The 27,711-nt window shown below is 36.1% G+C and overlaps 1 protein-coding gene across 1 annotated transcript; it reads left to right on the top strand.

The window, feature by feature from the left end:
* Window positions 1-473: 473 nt before the first annotated feature.
* Window positions 474-21,461, top strand: LOC149827750 (ATP sulfurylase 1, chloroplastic-like). The gene is made up of 5 exons (XM_090019593.1): window positions 474-1,019; window positions 19,408-19,813; window positions 19,903-20,163; window positions 20,239-20,325; window positions 20,996-21,461. Exons 1-5 carry the CDS (start codon window positions 487-489, stop codon window positions 21,134-21,136), a joined length of 1,428 nt encoding a protein of 475 aa, XP_089875719.1. The 5' UTR covers window positions 474-486; the 3' UTR covers window positions 21,137-21,461.
* The last annotated feature ends 6,250 nt before the right edge of the window (window positions 21,462-27,711 follow it).

The following is a 27,711-nucleotide window of genomic DNA, read 5'->3' as shown; positions in this document are numbered from 1 at the left end:
CAAAGTCAATGGCTATTAAGGCACTAGTGTTTTTCAGCTAAAAACATGATCCAAGAGTCGATTTCCACTAAACCGAGAATGATAAACACATTTAACGGTTCAGATCTATCGTAAAACACTTCAAAACTATAGAGCAGAAGGGGCCGAAAAATGGGGCCTAATATGTTCAGTTATATATATATTGTTCAGTTATTTTGATGTCACTTAATGGGCCGGACTCCCTCGCGTTAAACTTATAGATGAAGTGATTCTTGTCCAGTCTTGGTAAAATCCTCGTCAAGCATACACCACCAACGCCCCTTCTCACAAACGCCCATAAAATAAAGAAACGTTTCAACCTTGGTCCTTGGAGAATACATCCGTTATTAAAAATTTATTGGGACAAGATCGTCATATTTTGAATTGTGAGGGACAGGAGCCGCCGCCCCATCACATACAAATACCGGGCTCCTTGTAGTGCTCCCCCCACCCCCCCAACCATCAGCAATGGCGTCCATGGCAACCTTCCTCGCCGGAACCCCCGCCATTTCCTACCAAAGTCCAACTCCCCAGCGCAGGAAAACGATCACCCAATTCCCCAAATCGCTCAATTTCCACCTGGGAATTGATTTCTCCCTAGATTCTGGGCAAAAACGGCGCGGTTTCCGCCCGGCTCGGTGCGGGTTGATCGAGCCGGACGGAGGGCGCCTCGTCGACCTCATGGTCCCAGAGCCCAGGCGGGACGAGAGGCGCCGGGAGGCCCTCTCGTTACCGAGGATCAAGCTCTCCCGGATCGACCTCGAGTGGGCCCATGTCCTCAGCGAGGGGTGGGCTAGCCCGCTCTCCGGGTTCATGAGGCAGTCCGAGTTCCTCCAAACTCTTCATTTCAACTCGATGCGGCTCGCCGACGGCTCGCTCGTGAACATGTCGGTGCCGATCGTGCTCGCCGTCGACGACTTGCAGAAGCAGGCGATCGGGAACGCGAGGAGCGTCGCCCTATTCGACGGGGCCGGCCGGAATCCGGTCGCTATCCTCAACGAGTAAGTGCTTCTGTGACTTGGGTGTTCTGTTGTTTCTGGTTTTCTTATTTGCCTTATTTGCTTTTGTTGATCTATTTAAAACCTTCTTTTATGGTCGGTGGAATGGAACCATTAGGCCTCTGTTTCTTCTTTAATTTTCTTAATTTTCCACTTATTTTAATCCTTTTGGGGCGGCTATGCTGGGTGGCGTTGTTTGTTTCTAGAGATATATTATTATTAGATTATGATGGATATAAGTGAGCTCCATGATTGATGAAACAGGACGGGTCTTTGTTTTCTACTGTGTTGAGGGGGCATTTGGGTGGCCACAGTACTAATGTGTAGTGCTGCACCAAGCACTGTATATAGCTGTTTTTGTTCTTTCCTGGATTGTCTGTTTGTTATATGATGGTGGTGTCTGACATGGACGCAATGTTAACATATGATAACCATTTATATTTATCTGTTACGGAAGTCACAAAGTATCTCTCTCTCTCTCTCTCTCTCTCTCTCTCTCCCTCTCTCTCTCTCTCTCTTTATATATATACCGACCTCATCCCTGCCTGACCCGTACCGGATGGGCTTTTTTTTTTTAAATCTGACCTTCCTTGATTTACTAGAAATTGACTCCTGATCATGCATTTTGGATGAAAAAAATGGTGTTTGGACCCTCAAAATTTTAAAAAAATTTGTAGACTGTGGATTTTGAAACCTTATAAAAACCTAAGTCACACGGACTTGACTAAAAGGTCGACACACTCGCATCGACACGCCCCGACACATGTGCAGCTTCGGACATGGTCAACTAAGTGTTGGACTCGGTCAACACACCGGGGCCAAGTCCGTCTATATTTTGGACTCGATCAACTTTGACCGAGTCTATTTTTATCCATTTATTAAAATTAATTTGGACTCGGGTCGGGTCCATATCGAAGACGGTATCACATGATTTGCATACTCTCAACATGGACTACCTCGATCATGTTCTTCCCTCTAATTCAGACAATGAGATAGATTTATGATAAGTTTTGTTGTTATCACACTCACAAGCTTCTTTATGTATTATATTTTGGTAAGTTTGTGTTGTTACTTCAATAAAATTACTTTTTTTATTTTTGCTTTAAAATTTGCAATCTTATTATTGTTATATATCTATATATCTCGTGTCCAAAATTTTTTAAATTGCTCTGCACCTATACTTGCACCCATGTGACATAGATAAAAACCTATCTACGTATCATAATCAAATGATCCAAGACTCGATTCCTATGAAAACAAGCATGTAGAACACACCTGTAAGGTTAAAATTTTGAAAAAATGCAAAAAATTAGGAAAAAACCCATCTGGTACAGGTCGAACATGGATGGCATCAGGAAGCTTCTCATTTTCCTATATATATAGGGGTTTCAATGGGTCAGGTTTGACTTGGACCCAACCCGTACCAAACCTATAGGGTAAGAAGGCCCGATTAGAATTTGAGTATGATACAAAGGATCCAATTATTATATAGAGCCATGTATGGTTTGTGAAATTTTATACGACCCGAGCCCGATTCGAGTTTCGATTAAGATTTGTGATTTTTCAATATAAAAGAGATAAAAAATATTATTTTATAGGGTATGGACCAAGTTTGGTTCATGTAATCCTTATAGAACCCAGGTATGACTTTCCTTATTGTGGACCCTATTAGACTTGGGTCCGAACCCGATACCCGTACCTCAAAGTCAGATCTAGGTTAGGACTCACCAGATCCTACCCCTTTTTTCGTTTACACAATAGGGGGCATGTATTTGATTAATATTTTCTATGCTCAAATGTGTATTTTAAAGAGGTAAAAAAAATCAATGGTTGATACAACAACAACAACTGCGGCTTCATCCCAAAACAATTGGGGTCGGCGATATGAGCCAGAAAAGAAAATCATTCTAGGTCTTCCACATGAATCCTTCTCCTCCAATCATTTTTATCCAATGCCATGTCCTCGGTGAGGTTTAAAGCATTCATATCCTTTCCTATCATCTTCATCCATGTCTTCCTAGGCCTACCCCGACCTCTTTTAACTAATATATTTTCCCATTTCTCCATCCTTCTAACTGGAGCATCATTAGGCCTTCGCCGAATATGTCCAAACCACCGTAAACGATTCTCTCTCATCTTATTTTCAATGGGTGCAACGCCTACCTTCTTAGTATCTCCTCATTCCAAATCTTATCTTTTATTGTATTTCCACACATTCATCTAAGCATACGCATCTCAGCTACACTCATTTTTTGAATATGATGTCTCTTGGCAACCCAACATTCCGTACCATTAGTAAAGCAGGCCTAATAGTCGTCCTATAAAACTTTCCCTTCAACCGCAATGGCATTCTACGATCGCACAACACTCCAGTTGCACTTTTCCATTTCATCCACCCAACCTTTATCCTATGATTTACATCTCCATCAATTTCTCCATACTTTTAAATGATAGATCCCAAATAATTGAAACAATCATCCACCGGTATTTCTTGCTCACCAAGCTTCACTACACTCCCATCACTACTTCGTTGCTTACTAAACCGACATTCCATATATTCTGTCTTACTCTTACTCAACTTAAAACCTCTTGCTTCTAATGTCTGTCTCCATAATTCTAACTTAGCATTAACCCCAGCTCTAGACTCATCAATCAAAACAATATCATCAGCAAACAACATACACCACAACACATTTTCTTGAATTGATCTCGTAAGCTCATCCATCACTATAGCAAATAAGAAAGGGCTTAAAGCAGATCCTTGATGTAACCCAACCGTTATAGGAAAATTGGTTGTCACCCCTCCACAAGTGCGGACATTGGTTACTACTCCTTCATACATATCTTTAGTTATACTAATGTACTTGAGAGAAACACCTTTCTTCATTATTGTCCACTAGAGAACGTCCCTAGGTACTCTATCGTATGCCTTCTCCAAATCAATAAAAACCATATGCAAATCTTTATTCTTCTCTCTATTTCTCTCAATAAGTTGTCATGTATAGCTTCCATAGTTGATCTTCCAGGCATAAAACCAAATTGATTCTCCGATATCATGACAACCTTCCTCAACCTAGACTCAATCACCCTCTCCCAAAGTTTCATAGTATAACTCATGAGTTTTATACCACGATAGTTTGTGCAATCTTGTATATCACCCTTATTCTTATATAGAGACACCAAAATACTCTTCCTTCACTCATTAGGCATCTTATTTGTCCGCCAAATCTTGTTAAAAAGATTTGTCAACTATTATTAACTTTTTTCTCCCAAGCATTTTCAAGCCTCGATAGGTATACCATCTGGGCCAACTGCCCTTCTTGATTTTATTTTCTTCAAAGCCTCTGCAATTTCTTTCTTTTGAATCTTGCGCATAAAGTCACGATTCATCTCATGAAAAGGAATGGAGAAGTCTCCAAGATCTTGTGCATGACTTCCATTAAATAGCTTATCAAAATAATCTTTCTATCTCTCCTTAATCTCCTCATCTTTGATTAGAACCCTTTGCGTTTCATCTTTGATACATCTAACCATACCCAGATCCCTCGATTTCCTATCTCTTATCTTTGCAAGCCTATAAATATTCTTTTCGCTCTCTTTGGTATCCAACTTGTCATAAACCTCCTTATATACCTTATCCCTTGCGTTTCGAACTACTTTTTTAGCTTCCTTCTTTGCTATCATATACTTTTCCAAATTCTCATTATTACGACTCTTAGATTTCTATAACACTCTCTTTTAACCTTAATAACTAATTTGACATCCTTGTTCCACCATGATGTATCCTTACCTAGTGGTGCACCGCCTTTAAACTCACCCAATACCTCTTTAGCCACCTTTCTCATGCCACCCGCTATCTTATTCCACATTGATTCTGAATCCTCTTCGAGACACCAATCAACTTCCTTAACTACCTGCTCTACAAACATTCCTTGTTTAGTTTCTTTCAGTGCCCACCACTTAATTCTAGGATCTATCCTATGTCTATCCCTTTTGCGGCATTGTCTAATTCTAAGATTTAAAATTAAGACTCTATGTTGTGTAGCTACACTTTCTCTCGGTATAACCTTACAATCGATGCAACAACCCTTATCTCTCTTTCTAAGTAGGAAAAAATTTATATGACTCGTATTAACCCCACTTTTAAATGTTACTAGGTGAGACTCCTTCTTCCTAAACCAAGTGTTTGCTGCAATCATATCATAGGACAAACCAAAATCTAAAATCCTTTCTCCACTTTCGTTTTTTTCTCCTATACCATAGCCTCCATAGATACTCTCAAATCCATCCCTACTAATGCCTAAATGTCCATTAAGGTCACCGCCGATGAAAAGCTTTTCTCCATAAGATATCCCTTGTACTACTCCATCTAAATCTTTCCAAAATTGACGCTTATTGGAATCATCTAAACCTACTTGAGGTGCATAAACACTAATAATATTAATAATATCCGTACCTAATACTAATTTAATAAGTAAAATCCTATCACCTTTCATACGGACCTCAATTACATTATCTATAAACTCACGACTCATAACAATCCCTACTCCATTCCTATTCCTATTCCTATTTATTCCTGTATACCAAATCTTATATCCCCATGGTTCTATCACTTTTGCTTTGTCACCTACTCATTTGGTCTCTTGTAGACATAAAATATCAATCTTTCTCCTACACATAACATCTGTTAACTCTACCAACTTACCAGTTAAAGGTCGTATGTTCCAAGTGGCTAACCTAATTTTATGGTCTTGGACTAACTTCTTTACCCCCACCCGTCCAACAAAGTGAGGGAACCCTTTTCTATTTGACACGACACCCGGGCGCCGGTGTGACGCGTCGCTTCTGGGCGACGACCTAGCAACCCTTGCCCATTTATCACTGCCTTCGAGCCTATAGAGTACAACGCGTCACTCAATTGGGAACACCCCAACAAAATTCTCATATTGGTTCATATTCATAGGATATGACTAAGTTTTTATGTTGGCTGTCACTGGCCTACCGCAACCCTCCTCCTTTATTCGGGCTTGGGACCGGCAGTGTATAACTAAATAGTTATACACAGGCGGAGTTAAAAAAATCAATGGTTGATATTATACTAAAATTTGATGATAAAATATTTACATTTTTTCATCAAAAAAATTGAAAGAATACTTGTTTCTTAGTAAATAAGCAATGATAAATACATCTAGTGGTTCAGATTGGGCAAAAAATACTTGAAAGTATGTTTTTTAGAGGGTCTTAACTAGACCATTCTCCTTCTCATATATATATATATATATATATATATATATATATATATATATATATATATATATATATATATATATATATATATATAGCGGTTATTTACCATGATTTCATACGGTGGTACACACTCTTGTTTACATAAATATAGTCATCAAATGGTAAATCTAATCACACATAGGTGTTTAACATGATTTATTTAATATATTAGAAGGTTTTTTCATGTTTAATACACCATAAGCAATGTTGTGAAAAGCGTTGAGGCGTAGCAAGGCGCTCCACAAAAAATTGAGCCGAGGCGTAAAGCATAAGTCTCAATTTTTTTTTTGAAAACTTAAAAAAACTATAAAAAATATCGAAAAATAATAATAAATAAAATAATGCTTTATTGATGAAGCAACAACCAATAATAAATAGAAAATCTTAAATAAATACTAAAAAATATAAGATTAACATGCAAAAGTAACTAAGAAACTGATTATATAACTGAGAAACTAATTATATAATTAAGAAACTAATTATATAAATTAGAAACTAATTATATTGATGCAAAAAAAAACTACACATCATAACATGATTAAAAAAACTATAAAAAAATTTAAAAATACAAATAAATAAATAAATAAATAAAGTGCTTTATTGATGAAGCAACAACCAATAAGAAATAGAAAATCTCAAATAAATACTAAAAAATAAGAGATTAACATGTAAAAACAACTAAGAAACTGATTATATAACTTAGAATCGGATTATATAATTGAGAAACTAACTATATAACTTAGAAACAATGAAAAAAACTACACAACATAACAGAATTGATAGCAAAATATACAACATAACAGAATTGATAGCAAAATATACAACATAACAGGAAAAACAAGATTAACAAGATTATATACAAGATTGGCACGATTAACTACAATGCATAACAAGATTAATATGATTGAAAAAAACTACACAGCATAACGGGATTGGCAGCATAACTACAACAACAACAACAACAACAACTACGCCTTCATCCCAAAACAATTGGGGTCAGCGATATGAACCAAAAAAGAAATTCATTTTGGGTCTTCCACATGAATCCTTTTCCTCCAATCATTTCTATCCAACGCCATGTCCTTGGTGAGGTTCAAAGCATTCATATCCTTTCCTATCATCTCCATCCAAGTCTTCCTAGGCCTACCCCGACCTCTTTTAACTAATATATTTTCCCATTTCTCTAACCTTCTAACTGGAGCATCATTAGGCCTTCGCCGAATATGTCCAAACCACCGTAAACGATTCTCTCGCATCTTATTTTCAATGGGTGCAACACCTACCTTCTTACGTATCTCTTCGTTCCGAATCTTATCTTTTATTGTATTTCCACACATCCATCTAAGCATCCGCATCTCAGCTACACTCATTTTTTGAATATGATGTCTCTTGGCAGCCCAACATTCTGTACCATATAGTAAAGCGGGTCTAATAGTCGTCCTATAAAACTTTCCCTTCAACCGCAATGGCATTCTACGATCGCACAGCACTCCAGTAGCACTTTTCCATTTCATCCACCCAACCTTTATCCTATGATTTACATCTCCATCAATTTCTCCATACTTTTGAATGATGGATCCCAAATATTTGAAATAATCATTCACCGGTATATCTTGCTCACCAAGCTTCACTACACTCCCATCACTACTTCGTTGCTTACTAAACCGACATTCCATATATTCAGTCTTACTCTTACTCAACTTAAAACCTCTAGCTTCCAATGTCTGTCTCCATAATTCTAACTTAGCATTAACCCCAGCTCTAGACTCATCAATCAAAACAATATCATCAGCAAACAACATACACCACAGTACATTTTCTTGAATTGATCTCGTAAGCTCATCCATCACTATCGCAAATAGGAAAGGGCTTAAAGCAGATCCTTGATGTAACCCAACCGTTATCGGAAAATTGGTTGTCACCCCTCCACAAGTGCGGACATTGGTTACTACTCCTTCATACATATCTTTAATTATACTAATGTACTTGAGAGAAACACCTTTCTTCATCATTGTCCACCAGAGAACGTCCCTAGGTACTCTATCGTATGCCTTCTCTAAATCAATAAAAACCATATGCAAATCTTTGTTCCTCTCTCTATATCTTTCAATAAGTTGTCTAAGAAGATGTATAGCTTCCATAGTTGATCTTCCAGGCATAAAACCAAATTGGCAGCATAACTGAAAATGGAAAAAAGAAAAATGGAAGGAAAGAAGAAGAAGAAAAACAAAGAGAGTGGCAGGCGAGAGCTCAGAGGAGGAGGAGAAAACATAACAGAAAAAAAAGAAAAGGGAAGGGGAAAGAAAAGGGGAAAAAAGAGAAGAAAAAGATGAAGAGTAAGAGATAAAAAGAGGAAAAAAGAAAAAAAAATTGCATACCTCTCTTCTTCTTGTCGGCAGAGGGAGAGGGAGAGGGAGAGCGAGAGACGAGAAACAATGAGAGATGAGAGAGCAGACTAGAGCGAGAGACGAGAGAGCAGGAAGAGACATGAGAGAAGAGTGCAAGGAGAGACGAGAGAGAAAAGAGTAGAGAGAGCGAGAGAACAAGGAATTAAACAACTGACATGAGTGTACAATTCACTAAATTAAACCAGTGTGCATCAACTAGCGCGAGAGACAAAAAAAAAGGGAGGCCCCCGACCCTAATTAGGGTTGGGGGCCTCCCTATTTGCCCTCAAAAATTGGTCAAATGGGGGTCAAAGCTCTCATTTCACCATTTAAAAAATAGGTGTGCCTCACCTTGAGGCGTATGCCTCAAGATCTTTTTGCTTTTTATATGTGCCTCAAGCCACAAGGAGCCTCGCTTTGAGGCTAGGCATGCTTTTTGCACCTTGAGGTGCATTTTTAACAACACTGACCATAAGATTTCATTTTTGAGATAGTAAAACTCAATGCTTGCAATTCATGAAAATAAGGGTGGTTTAGAAATGGTATAAAACATCATATTTCAATAACTTTAACACATGAAAATAGTAAGTAGAGCATGCTAAACATGATTCAAAGGTTAGATTTTGTTTTTGGAGCTTAGATCTATGCAAATCAAGTGTATACTACCATAAGTTATGGTGGTACAATACCACCATAGAAGCACTTATATATATATATATATATATATATATATATCAGAGTCACCAATATATTGAAAATATCATGATATTATCAACTATTTCAAGGTAGTCAATAATATCGGGAATAAATTGTGATATTTTTTCAATATATCAGCAAATTATATATCTCGCGATAATATCGCTATTGAAAGCTCTGTCTATTTTCAAAATTTTCTTTTTAAATAAGGCCCCAAATTTATTAAAGATAAAAATTTGGAAAATCACTATAATAAAAAAAACAACCTTGGCCTCAAAATTTGGTTTGATTTGGTTCAAAAACCAAATCAAATTGATGGGTTTTGCACATTTCATGATTTTTTTCAAAATATCTTGTTTTCAAAAAATATGAAAAATAGAATTTTAAAAACAAAAAGAAATTAATATTAGTTTCTATTAATAAAAACATAATGATTTAAAAAAAACTCGACTATTGGGTGAGATTTGAGAAAATCCCCAAATCGAGTGTTATTAGGGACCCTTTCTAGAAAAACGGCATTTTGGAAATTATTCAAAACTTTAAAACATGGGGTTTTAAAAAGTTTTAAAGGGTAACATAGGAAATAAAAGTATAAGCATGTTTTAAGAGTTTTAAAAGGTTTTATAAGGTCTTTGTGTTAGTTTTATTTTACTTTTTACTTTTTTATATTTTTACTTATTTTTTAGAATTTTTATATATATTTTTATATATTACCAAGATATTCCTGAAATTTATCAACTTTTGAAAATATCTCCTAGAAATACCCTCGCTGAGAAATTACCTTTAATGATACAGGTGATTATGATATATATATATATGTATATATATATATATATATATTAATGTTTTATGGGTAAGGAACCCCCTAGTGAAAAAATATAATATTTTTATTTATTTTTCACATCTGGCCCTCCAGATGTCATCTACAAATTAAGTTTAGTAGAAACTGACCTTTGGATCATGTTTTTCTGACGTGTATGTCAAATTTTACAAAGGTTGAAAAATCAACAACCTACAATAACATATTTTTACATTAAAAAAATATGATCCAAGGATCCGGTCCTACTAGTATTTTGATCATGTTGAATACATCCATGAGGTCTGATTTGGTCAAAACAACCTCTCTCTATGAATTCCAGCTAGGGGGTTCCTTATCCAGGAGGGTAGCAAATGTTATCCTCCTAGTTGAGACCTACAGGGCTGTTGTTTGGACCAAATCTGATTCCATGGATATATTCGGCATGGTCAAAATAGTAGGAATTAACATTGTCATGTTTTCTTGATGTAAAAGTACAATGCTTTGAAGGATGAAAATTCAGTACATCGTAGGCTGCTCATTCTTCAACCACATGCATATCAAGGAAACATGATCCAAAGGCTGCTTTCTATTAAACCAAACATGTGGATAATATCTAGTGTCAGATCTGCCAAAAAAATTAAAGCTTTTCACTCATGGATTTTGAACCCACTATATATATATATATACAATGGTCCATGCTTCTAGATTAGGGCTACCAGAAGCGCCATAGGGCATGGGGAAGCGTGCTATCCTGAAGCGCGTTTTGGAATCACAAAACGTGGTGCTTTCAAAATGTGTTGGGAAGCGTGCTTCCCCCCTCGCACCCCCTTCTTTTTTTTATTTTTTTGTGTTTTCATTTTTATTTTTTTTTCTTTTTTCGCTTTCCCCTTGCTTCTTAGGTTGCTTCCTGGTTCGCTTCTAAGTCGTCCCGCGCTTACCGCTTCCTAAAATTTTGAAAGTGCCTCGCTTCCCGCTCCTGCTTCCTTGACTGGCAACTCTGTTTTGGATGAACTGAGACCCTTTCTTTTTAATTTGATCCTATAGATATGTTCTATGTGTTTTTATTTTGTAAAAATAAGCTCTTAAATCATTCAATTATGAAAATTGAGTAGATTTTTATAGGGTTGGAAAATCAATGACCTGGATTTTTTTAAATATTCAAGCCTCAAAAATCACATTTTTCATCGAAAATGCATTATTCAAGTATCGATTTCTAGCAAACGGGCCATCCCGAACACATCTACAAGGTTTGTGACAATTCATTCACAACATGGGAGGGGGGATGGTCCTTCCACTAAATAGTCCATCTACCTGTCCTTACATTCAAAAGTTATATTTCAAGATGTTTTTCAGCAAATCTGATTGTTCGGATGTGATCTCCATGGTGGAAAACCTATAAACATACTCTTGGGTCAACTTTTTTTTTTATGTATAAATAGGATTTTGCAAGGATCTATAAAACAATGGTTTTAAAATTTATAAATTTTTTCATGTGATAAAATCCTATCTACACACCGACAAATTTGATTCAAGAGTCTTTGGATCTAAAATCAACAATTTTAAAATTTATGAATTTTTCTGTTACAAAATCTTATCTACACAACAAAAAAAATTGATTCAAGATTCTTTATAGGTTTCCACTATGAAGATCACATCTGTACAATCAGATTTGCCAAAAAACATCTCTAAATACTAGTTTTGAAGGTGAGGACAGCTGGGTGGACCATTTAGTGGGATGACTATCTCCCTTGTAAACAACCTACATTTTACCAAATTTTCAATGACAATAAAATCATAGTTTTTATATCTAAAAATATGATCCGAGTCAATTCCTACTATTTTGATCGTGTTGAACATATCTATGAAGTTAGATTTGGTCAAACGACTCAAAACAACCTCCCACTATGAGTTCTGACAAGGGGTTCCTTACCCACACACACACATATATATAAAGGGACATAGTACCTATGGTACCTAGACACTCCATTTTGCCCTCCGTACCCATGTCGACACGCGTCGACACCCGAACACACCATTTTACCGTTCGTACATACACGTTGGTATTTAATTTATCATTTATAATTATATTTTCAGTTTATAATTATTTTTCAGTATATAATAAATATTTTAGATATAGCATATATATTTAGATTATATTTAGTTTATTTTGTATTTATCGTGTTCCTGTACCTACATTTTTTGAAATTGTGCCATACCCTCCGTACTCGTGCATGTACTCGCACCCAAGTGATATAGAAGAGTATATCTAGCTCCTAGATGTCTTATGTCACAAAATGGCACAGATCCCGATGCACTCCAAAATGAACTCCAAGAATTAAAACATAATGCATTGGCCAAAAACATAAGTACTAAACATGAAACACAAGGAATGTGAATAAATGAATAATTTCATTAATAGAGAAAATAAAAAATACATAATACCCTCACTAAACAAGTACACTCACTTATAGACCTAAAACTACCCATTCACTCTCTCAACCTTCACATATACACCCACCCACCATTATATAGAAAAGAGGAGAGTAAAGAGAGAGCTTATCTAGCCGTTGGAGACGGCTAGTTAAAGTCAACCTAAGTTGACTTATAATATATAATATATATATTACATTCATCTTAACACCACCCCTCAAATTTACATTGACTCACCGTAAGTTTGCAAATACAAATAAAGGTTCCATTACATTAAAGGTTTTTATTTTGACTTCAAGTTCTTCCATTTGTTGTTTCCTTAAGAGGTGCTCTTGATCTTCAAACATATGCTCTGTTATAAAAATAGTCTTTGGGGTCTTCAATATCATCAATACTTGAGAACATGTAAATAGAGCTAACGAAAACATCCCAACTATAAACAACACATATATATATATATCATAAATCATAAAATAAGATTTTAATATTAACTATATATATTATGTGGAGAGGAAGGCTAAGCACACAAAAAATATAGTATATAGAAAATATTCAATAAGATAATTTAATAATTTTCAAAATTATTTAAAAAGGAAAATTTCAGCATTAATTTTGAAAAAAAATATTAATTTAAGAAATCATGACTTCTTAATTAATAAGAGAACATAATTGCATATTATCAGAAAAGGAGAGATGCATTCATAAAATATCTCAAAGATAAGTTTATTAATCACTTTAAACATTAATGAAAGCATGCATTTTTCAAAGTCAATACACATATATCTATCATATTAATGAATAAAAGGCATGGAATATGGATTTTCAAACAATAATTAATGCATGAAGAAGGTTTTTTCAAAAAACAAGTAGCCATATTAAACACACTGAAAATAATGCGGAAGTTCAAAATCCTGCATACAAATCATAACAAGAGATATTTTGAAATAATGGCAAACATTGTCTCGAAGAGATATAAAGACTCAAACTGATCATAACAATTTAAATCTCAACAATAGAAACAATATCTATAAATATATTCAAAATATAGCATCCTATACAACCAAGGCATATCATGATGTAAATCACGCAAGACAAACCAATCATGGGACAAATTTAAAATATTCTTAATCATGCAATTAAATACAAAATGTATGAAAATATTTCAATAACCATTTTCTATTACAAGGGCAAATGATTGAAAAAAAAATAGAAATTTTATGGAGAGATTTAAAAAATCCCACAAATATAAAGAAATTATATTTTGCAAACCTCAACGATAGTTCGACCACCACAAGCAATCACCTTACTAGACCTTCAAACCTTAAAATTCAAGTGTATAAACTACTAGAACAAGAGCACAATACAAATGTTAGTGACCATCTACCAACAAACTGAACACAAATATCAACCTAATCATTCTTGTAGCCATGCATAGGCAATACAAGCTCCCTAAAAATACAAACAAGCTACAACCACAAGAGGTGCACATACCTCACCTCACAAATGATCGTAAAATTGCAAATAACATCAATGGGTGCACACAACTCACCACATTGAAAAACATCTATTGTCTACATAAAATGACACACACTTAAATAAGAGACATAATAGGAGAAAGCACACGAGGTAAGATAGTGTAATGAAAACAAACTAATGTCACCAATAAAGATATTAATTTTAATAATCTTTCAAAATACCATGGTTTCAAAAATTGATAGTCATCATAGATAAACATAAGCATCCATCATAATAACAATGACCAAATATACAAATGAGTAATACAACACATTCACAAAACTAGAGATCAAACAATTGTTAGTTAGAGTCAAACTATAAGCCGACAATCAAAACTAACAAAAAACAAGGTGCACACAACTGATCTCAACAAACATCTTGTCACGTAATGGTACAAATCCCAATGCACTACTGAATGCGTCCCATGAGTTAAGAATATAATGTAGTTAAACCATGGTTGCCAGTTGAGGAAGCGGGAGCAGAAAGCGATATGGGAAGCGAGGCACTTTCAAAATTTTAGGAAGCAGGAAGCGTGGGACCACTTAGGAGAGAATCAGGAATCGTCTCAGAAGCGATTTAGAAAGCGAACCGGAAGCGAGGGGGAAGTGAAAAAATAAAAAATACAAAAAAAATGAAAAAAATGAGGGAAGCAAGGGGAAAGCGCGCTTCCCATAAAAAGGAAGCACACTTCCCATTAAAAAATGATGCTTCCCTGCGCATTTCGGAAGCATGACATTTCGTGCTTCCCCACTTACCTAGGCACTTCCGGTAACTCTGAGTTAAACACTCATTTACAATGGAAATACCCATATAACACAAGGCTTAAAATAATCAATTTCATTAAGTATGAAATTCAAATAATACAGAAGAAATGAAAAATTATAAAAGAGCCTCACCCATCACTCTCACTAACCTCATATATGCACACACCCACTTATTTATAGAGGGGAGAAGAGAGTAAAGGGAGAAGAGAAAACCCTTTCTATCCAATGGCTAAAAGTCAACCAATGTTGACTTTAGTGAGCATATGTTGACTAAACATATATAATGTATATTTGTATATATACATAAAATATATAAATATATATTATATATTATATTAATATATATATATATATATATATATATATAAAAGAATACATCATTCTTAACATCCTCTCTCAAACTTACAGTGAGACAAATTACAAAATGAGAAACCTATTACATAAAATGTCTTCATAAACTTCACAATTTCTTTCATTTGGTGCTTCTTTAGATGGTGTTCAATCATATGTTCCATTAGACAAAGGATCTTTAATATCATCAATTATTGATATGCTCGAAATGTCTTTAGAATCATCAATAGCACTAATATTTGGAGAACCTATACAAACAACAAAACAAGAGCAATCTAACAAGAGATAGCTATATATATATATATATATATATATATATATATATATATATATATATATATATATATATATATATATTATGGAGAGATGATGGCCAAACACACAAAGATATAATATATAGAAAATAAGTCAATTTAACATTTTTTCAAAAAAAAAACATTTAGAGAAAGAATTAATTTTGAAAAAATTATTAATTTCAAACATGATAGTCATTTATTACTTTAATCATTCATGAAAATCATGCGCACATATATCTCTCACAAAAGGCAGATTACTGTATAAGAGACATAAATTTTCAACATTATCAATATCATGAACAAGTAACTCACAAGGATATAGCTAATCATTTTTATACAGTGGAAATTAAGAAATGATTTCAATTACTCAATAAAAGATTTAAGAAAAATCAAATACACATAGATCAATTTCATTTTAAAAGCAATATTAGCCATAAAACTAAAAAAAAGTCACTTATGGACCAATTTTAAGAGATAACATATGTTTAGAAAACAAGTGGAAAAAAAGGGATCCCAATGAGGATCCACACAAATACAATAGGAGTATACAAACACCAATTTTATCAAAAAGTAATACAAGGTGAGATCAATCTCAAGAACAATCAGATGCACACAATAGTCACTATGAGCATATTAATGAAATGCTTAGAAAAACATGTAATGGAGTATGTGGAATTATAAAAACAAAGTACAAAAGCACATACATGTCCAAGAGTGGACAATATAAAAGCACGAAGGCATAATATAAGCACAAAAGTGCAAAAGCAGAAGTCCACTATGGGACAACACAAAGAGCCAACGAAGGGCAACACAAACAAGTAAAAATATATTCTTTATTGAATATATGCTTGAAAAAGCATAAATTTATGCAAATTATGCAAGAAATCAATTATGGAATAACTCATGCAACTAAAGTAATGCATAAAAATATTTCAACCATTTCTCATAAAAGAGCAAATGAGTTTAGAAAAAATTATGAAGAGATTAAAAAATCTCATACATCATAATGAATGAATTTCGTAAATTAAAACACTAGTTTGACCACTACAAGAAATCACCTCACTAGACCTCCAATCCTCAAAAATCAAGTGTACCAGCTACTAGAACAAGAACATAATTTTAATGTCGCTTATGAGCTAAAAACACACACAAAAGTGTGAATAAAATATCTCTTGTCTATATATAATGACACTCAAAATGAGTATATCAACTATTAGAACAAGAGTATAATGACAATGCCACTTATGGGCTAAACAAATACACAAAAGTGTGAATAACCATCTCTTATCTATATATAATGATACTTAACATGAGTATCAACTACTAGAACAAGAGTATAATAACAATGCCACCAATGGGCTAAAAACACACACGAAGGTGTGAACAAACATCTCTTATCTATATATAATGTTGCTTAGATACAATCGAGGTAAGAAAACTTATAATGGAAATATACTAATGTTGTTAATAAGAATATCAACTTTAACTATCTTTCGAAATACCATGGTTTCAAAAATAGATAACCATCACAGATAAACAGAGTTACAAGCATCCATAATAACAATGGCTATACAACAAATGAGTGATTTAACACTCAGATCCAGAGATCAAACAATTGTCAGTTAAAGCCAAACCATAAGTTGACAATCTAAACTGACATAAAATAAGGTGTACACAACTCACCCCAACAAACATCTTTGAATCAACGAAAGCATATATGAATCCAGTGGCTAAATAACTGTCAATCAGATCCAAGACTGGTGTCAACACGACAATCATAAACTTTGATAATTGCAAATTGATTAAATGATTTGAGGTGCACACATAACTCACCTCAACGGCTAACTTGGAATACCAACAATAATGAGTTCAGAGGCCAATCAACCATCAATCAGACCTAAGACAAGTGACAACACACCACTCATAACCCTTGGGAGTCTAGATTGATATGATGACATGAGATGCACACATAACTTACCTCAATGGATAACCCTGACCCAACAACATGGCAAAGAGAGATGATGCATCATATATAAAATTCTGTGATGGACAAAATCAATGTCATAAGAAGGCAATAAATACTCATAGAAATCAATTTACAAATAGATGAGTTCATATCAAATAACTGATTTGAAAAAATAACTGATTTGAAAAAATAACTTTCCAATCAAATCCAATAAAGTTAGATGAAAACCTTATCATAAGAATTAGTGCATTTAGATGCACAATCAATATGTTAATCGATGCAATCACATGCAATGCCACATAGGATGTCTTATGACAATTTTTACAAAATTGAATAACTAAAGCATACAAATTACGATGCTTGAGAATCTTTAAAAAAATCATAAGTCCATTACTCAAGAAACAAGTGCACTAAGGCACATCTCATAAAACAAATCCAATAAATCTCATTAAATAGACAAGAATAACATATATAATCTTTAGATCTAAATCTACTATAAGGCAATCAAAGGCAACATATAGAGATTCCAAAGAGCTAAGTGCACAATCACACAAATATCAAAACAGTAGTGGGTGAGATACAAAGAGCCAACTAAGATTTATGCATAAACATAAAAATGTTGTCACTATTGATAAAATGTTCAGAAAGCCATAGAGATTTTAATAACATACATAACTATGAACCCACGTATGATTGCATTAACAAGAGATTTTCTTCACAATGCAATGAATATACAATCTCCAAGATACACAAGAAAGAAACCACTAAGATAAGCACAAAAAAAGATTTGAGTGTATGATAACAAGTCATGCTTATGCTATTCAATAAAGACTATTTGAGGTATATACCTAAAAATGCCTTAATCTAACACAAGTCATTTGAAATAGTCTTAATTAATAGAACAATATCACTCAAACATGCATGAAATAATACATTTACATGATAATAGAAAGAGCTTATGAGAACATAGAAAACACGTCTATATTAAAAAAGGATCTCACAATACATCTTTTGAATCTTTATGCTTGATCACATCACAAAAAAAGAAATCCAAAAGATAGTCCACACATACGTTAAGAGACATTCAAACATGAAATTTAGTATTTTGCAAAAAACATGAAACACAAGATTTTAAGAAACCACATATTTTGCAACTAGAAGATCCCTCTCTCCTTCCCAATCCAGTCAATCTGTTGCCCAAGCCACTTGGAGTGTGCTCTATCGGAAACCTCCCACCTCAATAGTTCAAGTGTGGCCGCATAGTCGCTGAATAGACCTCTAAAAATATGATGATTTTGCTCAGACCAAATTAATTTCCAAGTTGATAGCAGCCATACCCGCCATATGAACTTCCAACATTTTCCTTTGAGATTCATATGCGATGCAACCAAAGTGTCTCTAGGGAAGCAAATATCTACCCAATTAAAATTGAAGCCCCCCCATGCACGGTTCAACATACTTCTCATAAAGTCACACTCCCAAAACAAGTGCAATAGTGTTTCCTCCTCACATTGGCATAAAATGCACCGACTTGCAAGAAAGAGTCCCCACCTTTTGAGTCGGCATTCTGTGTTGATCTTCCCTTATAGTATTTGCCAACCCAAGAGGGTTCTAAAAGGGATGCAACTTCCCCAAAGTGCCTTCTTTGGAAGCCAAAGCATCATTGGGAATTGCAAAGCTTTATAGAAGGAGACAACAAACTCCTCATCCGATGTTAACATCCATCTTGGTTTATCCTCCCGTTGACCAATTGGAAAATGCAGCAATTTTTCCATGACTCAACCATTCTTGAAAAACCAAATCTGATGGGGATTCCGCAAAGGCTTCCTATTGAAACAAGTCTTTGACCTGTCTATTCATTTTCAGTGACAAAAGATTTTGTTTTGCCTTAATCTATTCAGCATTGAGATCTTCAAACACAACAAAGAAGAACGAATTGCTAGGACATGGGGAACCACATCCCGTGGACTTCCTTATGTGGAGGAGGCAATAATCAATGCTGGAGACTGGCTCATAGGTGGAGACCTGGAAGTGATACAGCCAATCAAGTACAATGATGGTCTGGATCAATATAGGCTGTCCCCAGCTCGGCTGCGTGATGAATTCACAAAACGAAATGCAGATGCAGTGTTCGCCTTCCAACTCAGGAATCCTGTTCACAATGGTCATGCCTTACTTATGACTGACACTCGTAGACGCCTTCTAGAGATGGGCTACAAAAATCCAGTTTTGCTTCTTCATCCTCTGGGGGGCTACACTAAAGCAGATGATGTTCCTCTTACTTGGAGGATGAAGCAACATGAGAAGGTCATTTTACTATCTCTACTCTCTATTTAACAGCCAAATTCCAGTTTGCGCCTAGAAATTCAAAAACTGGTTGCATTATTTTTCTACAGGTTCTTGAGGATGGTGTTCTAGATCCAGAGACAACAGTCGTGGCAATTTTCCCTTCCCCCATGCATTATGCTGGTCCAACTGAGGTGCAGTGGCATGCCAAGGCTCGCATAAATGCAGGTGCCAACTTTTACATTGTGGGAAGAGACCCAGCTGGCATGGGTCATCCCATTGAAAAGCGAGATCTCTATGATGCTGATCATGGGAAAATGGTATTAAGCATGGCGCCTGGACTTGAAAGACTCAACATACTGCCATTTAGGGTATGTATTCTACTCTTATATCTGTAAAATGTCTCTCCATCCTCATGTTGATAATGGAGTTAAATTTGAGTGCAGGTAGCTGCATATGACAAGACACAGAAAAAAATGGCTTTCTTTGATCCATCAAGATCCCAGGATTTTCTATTCATCTCAGGAACTAAGGTGAGTTTGTTGCTTAAATTCCCATATACAAAGATTGACATTTATTTACAACTAGCTGCTTGAATAAGCATTGCATGTACCTGCACTTATATGACTTGGTCAAAACCATTGTGGCAAATTCAACTTTAGCTTCTGAATTTTTGAGGTGATTTAAGCTTCTGAATTTTTGAGGTGATTTAAGCTTTTTTGGATTATTTAAATTTCTAATGATGAGGGATTCTTTGATGAACTGAGATTTTTCATGATAGTTTTGTGAATACTTTTATAACCAGTCAGTGATAGTTTGCCTCGCCAAGGCTTGTTGATGTCTAAAAGAAAATTTGAAGTGGATAAATAAATATCAAGAAATGATAAAAGTTGGTCCTCTTTTCCTGTTTTTTTGTCATTATTCTTGGATGAGGCCAAGGATCCCTTCATGACTAGTGAGGATTTCAGTTGATGCATATCTTTATACCATGTTGCCCCACTGATAAATATTAGCTTTATTTTCAAACTCTGTGTGTTATTTTGCATTACCTTGAGACATTATAAAATCTTTAAAATTACAATAAATTGGGATCAAGTTAGAAGTTCTTGGTTTACAAAATGTTCTAGGCTTTAAATGTGTTTCATTCTTGATAAATTTGAACTTGTATTCTGTTAGCTGAAAAATCGCTTTTACATCTTACAGATGCGTACTCTTGCAAAGAATCGAGAAAATCCTCCAGATGGATTCATGTGCCCTGGTGGATGGAAGGTGTTGGTTGAGTACTATGATACTCTTGTTCCCAAAGACAGTAGTGAGAGAAAACGCGAACCTGTCCCTGCTTAGTATTGTCATTACGGTTGGAACACTTCCAGATTGGGAACATATACTATGGACTTTTCTTGTATAATGGCAGTGCAAAGCTTTATGCTCTCTCTATGAAGCTCAAGTTAGTGTCTTGAGCAACCATAGATAAACCCGTGTGTTGTGATGCTTGTGTTTGTAATAGTTTGCTGCCCATTAAACCTTGATGGGTGATACCATTTGGGATTGAGCACCGGAATCTTGACGGCAGCGCGTTGTCACTAGGAATTTCTGGTTCAAATTCCGTGCTTGCTAAAGAATTTGACCCTTGTCTGAATAAAATAGTGTGCGGTTGTGTTTGGCTATCTAACAATGTGTTATGGAATGTCATTTGGTTTTTCAGTTGGAGTTTTTTCTTTGGATAACCCAAGGGGAAACAATCCCGCCCCCCCCCCCCCCCCCCCCTACGGACCACACATTAGCTGGCCTCCAGCTTCGATCTTGCATGGGTTTCGAACTTGTGCTTCAGTTGTATCTGAATAACATTGTACATGACAGCAGAAAAGACAAGCAAGTCTAATAATGTGTAGCTTTTGAACCCTGAACTACATGGATGACCCATGTGAGAATTTCCAATTATGAGAATTCTCGGAGGGTCTGCACCCCAATTGTTTTGGTAGAAGGTAAAAAAGCGAAAGATGGTCTCATAGTTTTGTTAAGTTTTGGAAAGGAAATAAGCTTTTAAATGGGAGAATCTGTTGGCTACACTCGTGGATTCCACGCCCACCAGTGAAACACTCAAACTTTTTTTTCCTACATCTGACCCTCCAGATGTGATTTACATGTTTGGCTTAGTAGAAACTGGATCTTGAATCATCTTTTTCCAATGTGGATCAGAATTTCCGGGGCTAAAAAATCAACAACCTACAACGAATTTTCATCTCCCAATGAATTGTAATTTTACCAAGGCTCAATTCTTGGTATTTTCTCCATGATGAACACAACCATCGGGTTAGATTTGGTCATCATGACCTCCCTTATGAGTTTCAGCTAAGGGGTATGGAAACCACAAATGTAGACAATATTTTCCCTTTAAATGGTGTTTAGCGCTACAACTTATAAAGGTGGCAATTGATTTCTTAGAAATTGAGGCCTATATCACAATTCTCATGTCCCAAACTTCTAATAAGCCTCATTTAGGGCTGTCAACCTGTCGGGTTTGTATTGGGTACCGGGGTTTGTATTGGGTACCCGACCCGACCTGAACCCGAATTTCCAGGTATGGGAATGCAAAATGCCGACCTGATAATATTCAGGTTGACCTAAACCCAACCCGAGCAATATGTGAGCTGAGTTTGGGTTATGATTTTTGCCGGGCACCCAACTGACCCAAATATTTTATATGTATTTTTAATATATATATATATATATATTTATTTATTTATTTATTATGTAAGTCTGGGTTTAAGATTCCATTTTTGTGACCATGCAAAACCAAAACCTGAACCCGATCATTAATTATATGGGTGGGTCCAGTTCGACCCTGACCGGACCCCTTGACAGCCCTAGCCTCACTAAATAGGATTCCATTTTGCCACTGATTTTTCTCCCATTCATCAAAGCGCACCTTACATGTTAAGGGCCATAAATTTCCTTAGGCCTAGTAGATGAAGAAATGTCCTCTTGGCAAGTAAAGGCAACTGGGGCTATGAGATTTTTATGTATATCGTGATCTGATGAGATGATAGTAGAAGAGGATTGCCTGAGCTATCGATTTGGAAGATGATTCCTTTTTTTTTTTGAAAGTCAAGCTGGGTTTAGGCAGACCCCCACCAGTTATTATTCATCATACCACTCGGTTTTGAACCTCACTACAAGAATGATCTCAATAGCGGTGACATAAAAAGTCGTCGATTGACTGAGCAATAACGGTGACTTTAGATATTATCATGAATGCCTTGGCCCTGGATAAATGTCGCCATTATAGATATGTCTATAATGGTGCCTTAAGATATCACTGTTATAGGTATGTTTGTAATGGCAACATTATATGGCTGTTACCTATGTCACCGTTATAAAGAGATTTATACCGGCAACCATAGACATTGCCGTTATAGGTATATTTATAACAATGACATTATATGGCCACTATGAGGATGAGGGTCGATAGCGGTGATGTTTTAACGGCAATAATAAATGTTGCCACTATTGATAAACTACGATACATATGTCGTCGCTATAAACATACCTATAACAACAACATAATTGATGTCGTTAAAGATACATCTTTAATGATAATATTATTTTGCTGTTAAATATTATCGTTAAAACCACTTTAACAATAATATTTAACAACCGATAATGTCACTATTAAATATATGTCACTGTTATTGAGTCTATAATTAGGGCTCGAGGGACCCTTTTGAAAATTTTTTTTTCGCTCTTTCTCTTCGGCCTCCCTCCTCTCTGCTTGGGTTATGCCATCAGACCCCAACCTCCATCCTCCTTGCTTGAGTGATGCCATCGGATCCTAGCCTCCCTCACAAACTTTTTTGAATCTCTCTCTCTCTCTCTCTCTCTCTCTCTCTCTCTCTCTCTCTCTCTCTTCAGCCTCCCTCTTCCTTGCTCGGTGATGTCGTCGGACCCCGACCTCCCTCTCGAAGGTCTCCCTCTTTTTCTCTTCTTCCTTCTCCTTATCTTCTCTTTCTTGTTGCATGTATTGAACCCAACTCCAAGTAGATTTGGTTGTGTCATAACTAGTATTTTTTTCTTTTTAAACTGCCACTTTGAACTTGAAAACATTGAGATAATACATAACTTTGAAGGGCAAGAATTTGGTGACCATTAGCTTAATCAAACAGAAAATGAGAAAAGGAAATTTATATGCAACTCAATGCAATGTAAACATCCGATAGATGCTCCAGGTTTATAATATGTTTATTTTTTGAAGTGTATTTATTGCAGGTTTAAAGAGGATGTAGGGTAGGGGGTTGGAGAGGATGTATGTTATTTTTTGAAGTGTATGTTTATATTTGAATATATATTTGAAGTTGAATGTTTGAGGGGATTAAAGAAGATGAATATTTGAAAGTATTTTTGAAGTGTGTTTATATTTGAATGTATATTTAAAGCTGAATGTTTGAGGGGGTTAGAGAAAATGAATATTTAAATGTATTTTTGAAGTGTATGTTTATATTTGAATAGATGTTTGAAGAGGTTGGGAAAGTGTATATTTATATTTGAATGAATACATGTTTGGAGATGTTTTAAGTGTATATTTGAATTGTATTTTTCATTTTATTTAATGTAATATAAAAAAAATTAAACTAATATAAAAATTTATTTTTTTAAGTTTAAGGCCTATAACGATGATATTTTTGTGTTTCCATTATAGGCCTTAACACTATGTCGTTATTACAGTTTATAACGGCGATATAATTATCATCGTCATAGCCTAAAATGGCAACTTACTTCTCACAGTTATAGAGTATAACAATGAGTTAATTCTTTTTGTTATAGGCTATAACGATGACACAAAAATGTCATTGTTATAGATAAGTCACAATTATAGGATAGGTCACTGCTAATGGTGTTCTCAGTGTCGATAATATTCATCACCGGTGTTGGGTCACACATTAATAGCAACCTATAAATGTTGTTATTACTCAATTAAGGCAAAAAATTAGCAGCCATTATTTGTCGCCGTTATAGACCTATAGCAGCGATGAATAGACCAATAGTGGTGAGAAACATCGTCGCTATTGAACTCATCCTTGTTGTACCTGCAACTTTCCACCACAAGGCGACGTGCACTGACAGCTCCTACCAACCACCTGGGCCCGTTGGTGACCATTCCTTTTTTTTTTTTTTGGTATAATATAGGCGTTTGAAAATTTCACACACGGTATTTTCAAAATATTAGCGATATTTGTGACATAGGTTGAGAAAAACTAAATAGGTCTGGAATTGTGTTTGTGGTTGAGTGGCTCCTTCTCTGCTGTATAATTAGTTAGAAGTAGCCTACATTGGCCTTCTTGGTGCTGCCATGCATGGGTTCTCTTGGATTGGATCACTAAAATGGTATCCATGAACTAATGCATGCGTGGCAGAACCCAGTGAGTTAAGCACTAAATTCACATGAATGATGATACAATGCCCTCGCTTAGTTGATCTGAGATGTTCATTTATGCTTGGCATGCAGACATGGGTAGCATTGGAAACTGAAGCACTCATTTTTCTCAGCAAATTTAGGCAGTCATTGATGGAGTTGTTCTTGATGCAGCTGGAGACATGGATTTTGATATGTCGAATATCACGATGACTGATGCAACTGTTGGGGTTGCTTTCTAAAGCACCATGGTGGTGCTGGTAAACAAGCTGAGCTTGAGGTGTTCAAGAGAACAAGCAAGCTAGCCGGAAGTAGTAGGATTTGAACTCCAAATATTAGTTCAATTGAAAAAAATGCAGGAAATGTCATAGATGGTACTCACTTTTGACACCATTCTTTGTTTTGGCCGAGACTAGATAAATATGTCAGACATGATCAATTCACTACTCAAAATATGCCAAACATGGCTACTTGATTTTTTTCTTACAGTTTTACCCTTTTGTTGCCTAACAAATTAGATGCCGTGGTCATATAATTATCTCCTGAAAAAATCAGGCACCATGTAATTATCACCCGAAAAAATCAAACACAATGTAATTGTCACCTGAGAGCACTCTACATGGCAGCTGCCTCTCATGCTGCTGGGTTTCAGCCTTGGGATGTCACCTTGTTGGATGTCCCATGTGGGCGGTTGGGTATCATTGGAATGACTCCAATGGAATATCCTTCGTTAGAAGGTCCGGTGAAGATGGTCGGATCAGCACTAAACAATATTGGTCTGAATCTAATTAAATATCAGCTACATTCGATCCTTCGTGATCGATTCATACCTCCAGCCTCGAAATTATGGCTAAGCTCATGGCACCCATCCTTAGGTTCGACCCTGGACATGATCGGGATAAATCTTTGCTCCTGAAGAATGAGGGTGATCGGTTTGAGTGTAGCTTTGCGAGTATGGTGGTCCAGGAGTCGCAGATGCAGCTCTTTTGCATTAACCTGGGAGAATAACAAGTCACTCCATGCGGGTAGCTTTCAGATGTCGTAATTGGTAGTTTGCCGTTTCAAAATTACAGCAGCACCAGATGGGACACTAGCTGTAAAAAAGACCAACTAATGTAAGTAAAGTTTTCATTCGAATTGAGTACAAAGTGGGAACTCCTGAAGGACTTGAGTGTGCAGCACTTGAACATGACAAACCTGATTGCAGCCCAGCTCCAAACAGGTCGAGAACCTGCAACTGCATGTCAACCTCCAAGGTTCTCTCATCCTGAAGAACGACATTGCAGTATCCGGTCAAAACCAGAAATTATGATTGGGAGCGAAGAGTTGCAGCAAGCCAAAAGCTTCAGTAAAATCGGTGGAGCTAAAACTCAGTGCGGGCAAAGGGACCTGACTGAGGTACCACTGCTACTCCACAACTCGGGAATGCAAAAGAGGACTGCTAACACACTGGAGGCCGTTTGGTGACAGACTGCAACAAGTATGTGAGCACATCCGAACAGGTTCACCACCGGAAATACAAGAAAGGGTCGGTGACAGCAAGCACAGTAGGGAGGAACTTGAGAATGAAACTCATGGTGTCTAAAGTAGACCACTTCACTATCTTAAATCCGGTGAAAACCAAAAGTGGATCTACCACCTGCAAAGTGAGCTCCCTCCTCTAAAGCTCACATGCACACACGGCTCGTGTGAGAAAGATACATGGTTGCAGAGTGATGCTAAAGGCTGGAAGATAGTCTGCCAATAATACTAAGGTGTGTGCCAACCTTGGAGTTGGACAGAAAACTTCAAAGTGGAATCTTGCTTAGTGGGCTATGCAATTTTCAAGGGAAGGAATGATTCAGACTTAGTTATGGAAGCCCCCAATCCGAACCCATTATCCCAAGAGCTTGATATGGATCTAAAATCATTACCTCTGGATCCAAGTGTGGCAAACCCAAATCCCAATCCATTGCACCCAGTACTTGTAGTGGATCCGATTGATGTTGATTTGGGTTCAAGCTCCAAGCGCCCACAATTTGGAGGACCCACCCATGAGACGCCACCACATTAGATCAGTGAAGTAAAACAAGTGGAACCCATCCTTGTGGTGCCACCTCATCTCATCATTTATTCAAGTGGGACCCACAGGTGAGACGTACCTCATAAAATGCCCATGAAAGCAAGTCGGCCCCACCTCATTTGTGCCCCTACCAGCCTTAAAGCTCTCCAAGAAAGACATAGCCCTTTGATGGCTCTCCCATTAACTCGTGCAACCCTCTTTAATTGTGGTCCATGAAAAGTCAAAGGGCTAACCTAATTTTGGGAGAAGAGACTTTAAGTTAAGTGAGTCCAATGCGGTTTCATCTATGGTGAGAATATGTTTATCTATATTTAGGCTTTTTCTATTTAATTTGCTTTAAATGATGGGTCTTCTTAGTGAGGCCCTATAGATGCTCATTTTGTGTATTGAAAAGTTTGAATGAGAATGAATTATTATTCTTAACTCTCTCTCTCTCTCTAAGGGCAT

This window comes from Nuphar pumila, chromosome 10 (assembly GCF_984573655.1).
Source record: "Nuphar pumila chromosome 10, dmNupPumi1.hap1.1, whole genome shotgun sequence".
Taxonomy (NCBI): Eukaryota; Viridiplantae; Streptophyta; class Magnoliopsida; order Nymphaeales; family Nymphaeaceae; genus Nuphar; species Nuphar pumila.
Note: the sequence above shows the minus strand (reverse complement) of the source record. Positions and strands in the feature narration are given on the sequence as shown.

Excerpts from the sequence above, each read along its gene's own strand:
- LOC149827750 (XM_090019593.1), top strand. The coding sequence starts at position 487 with ATGGCGTCCATGGCAACCTTCCTCGCCGGAACCCCCGCCATTTCCTAC. Across the intron at positions 1,020-19,407 it reads CCGGTCGCTATCCTCAACGA|CATTGAGATCTTCAAACACA; the intron begins GTAAGTGCTTCT and ends TAATCTATTCAG. Across the intron at positions 19,814-19,902 it reads GGATGAAGCAACATGAGAAG|GTTCTTGAGGATGGTGTTCT; the intron begins GTCATTTTACTA and ends ATTTTTCTACAG.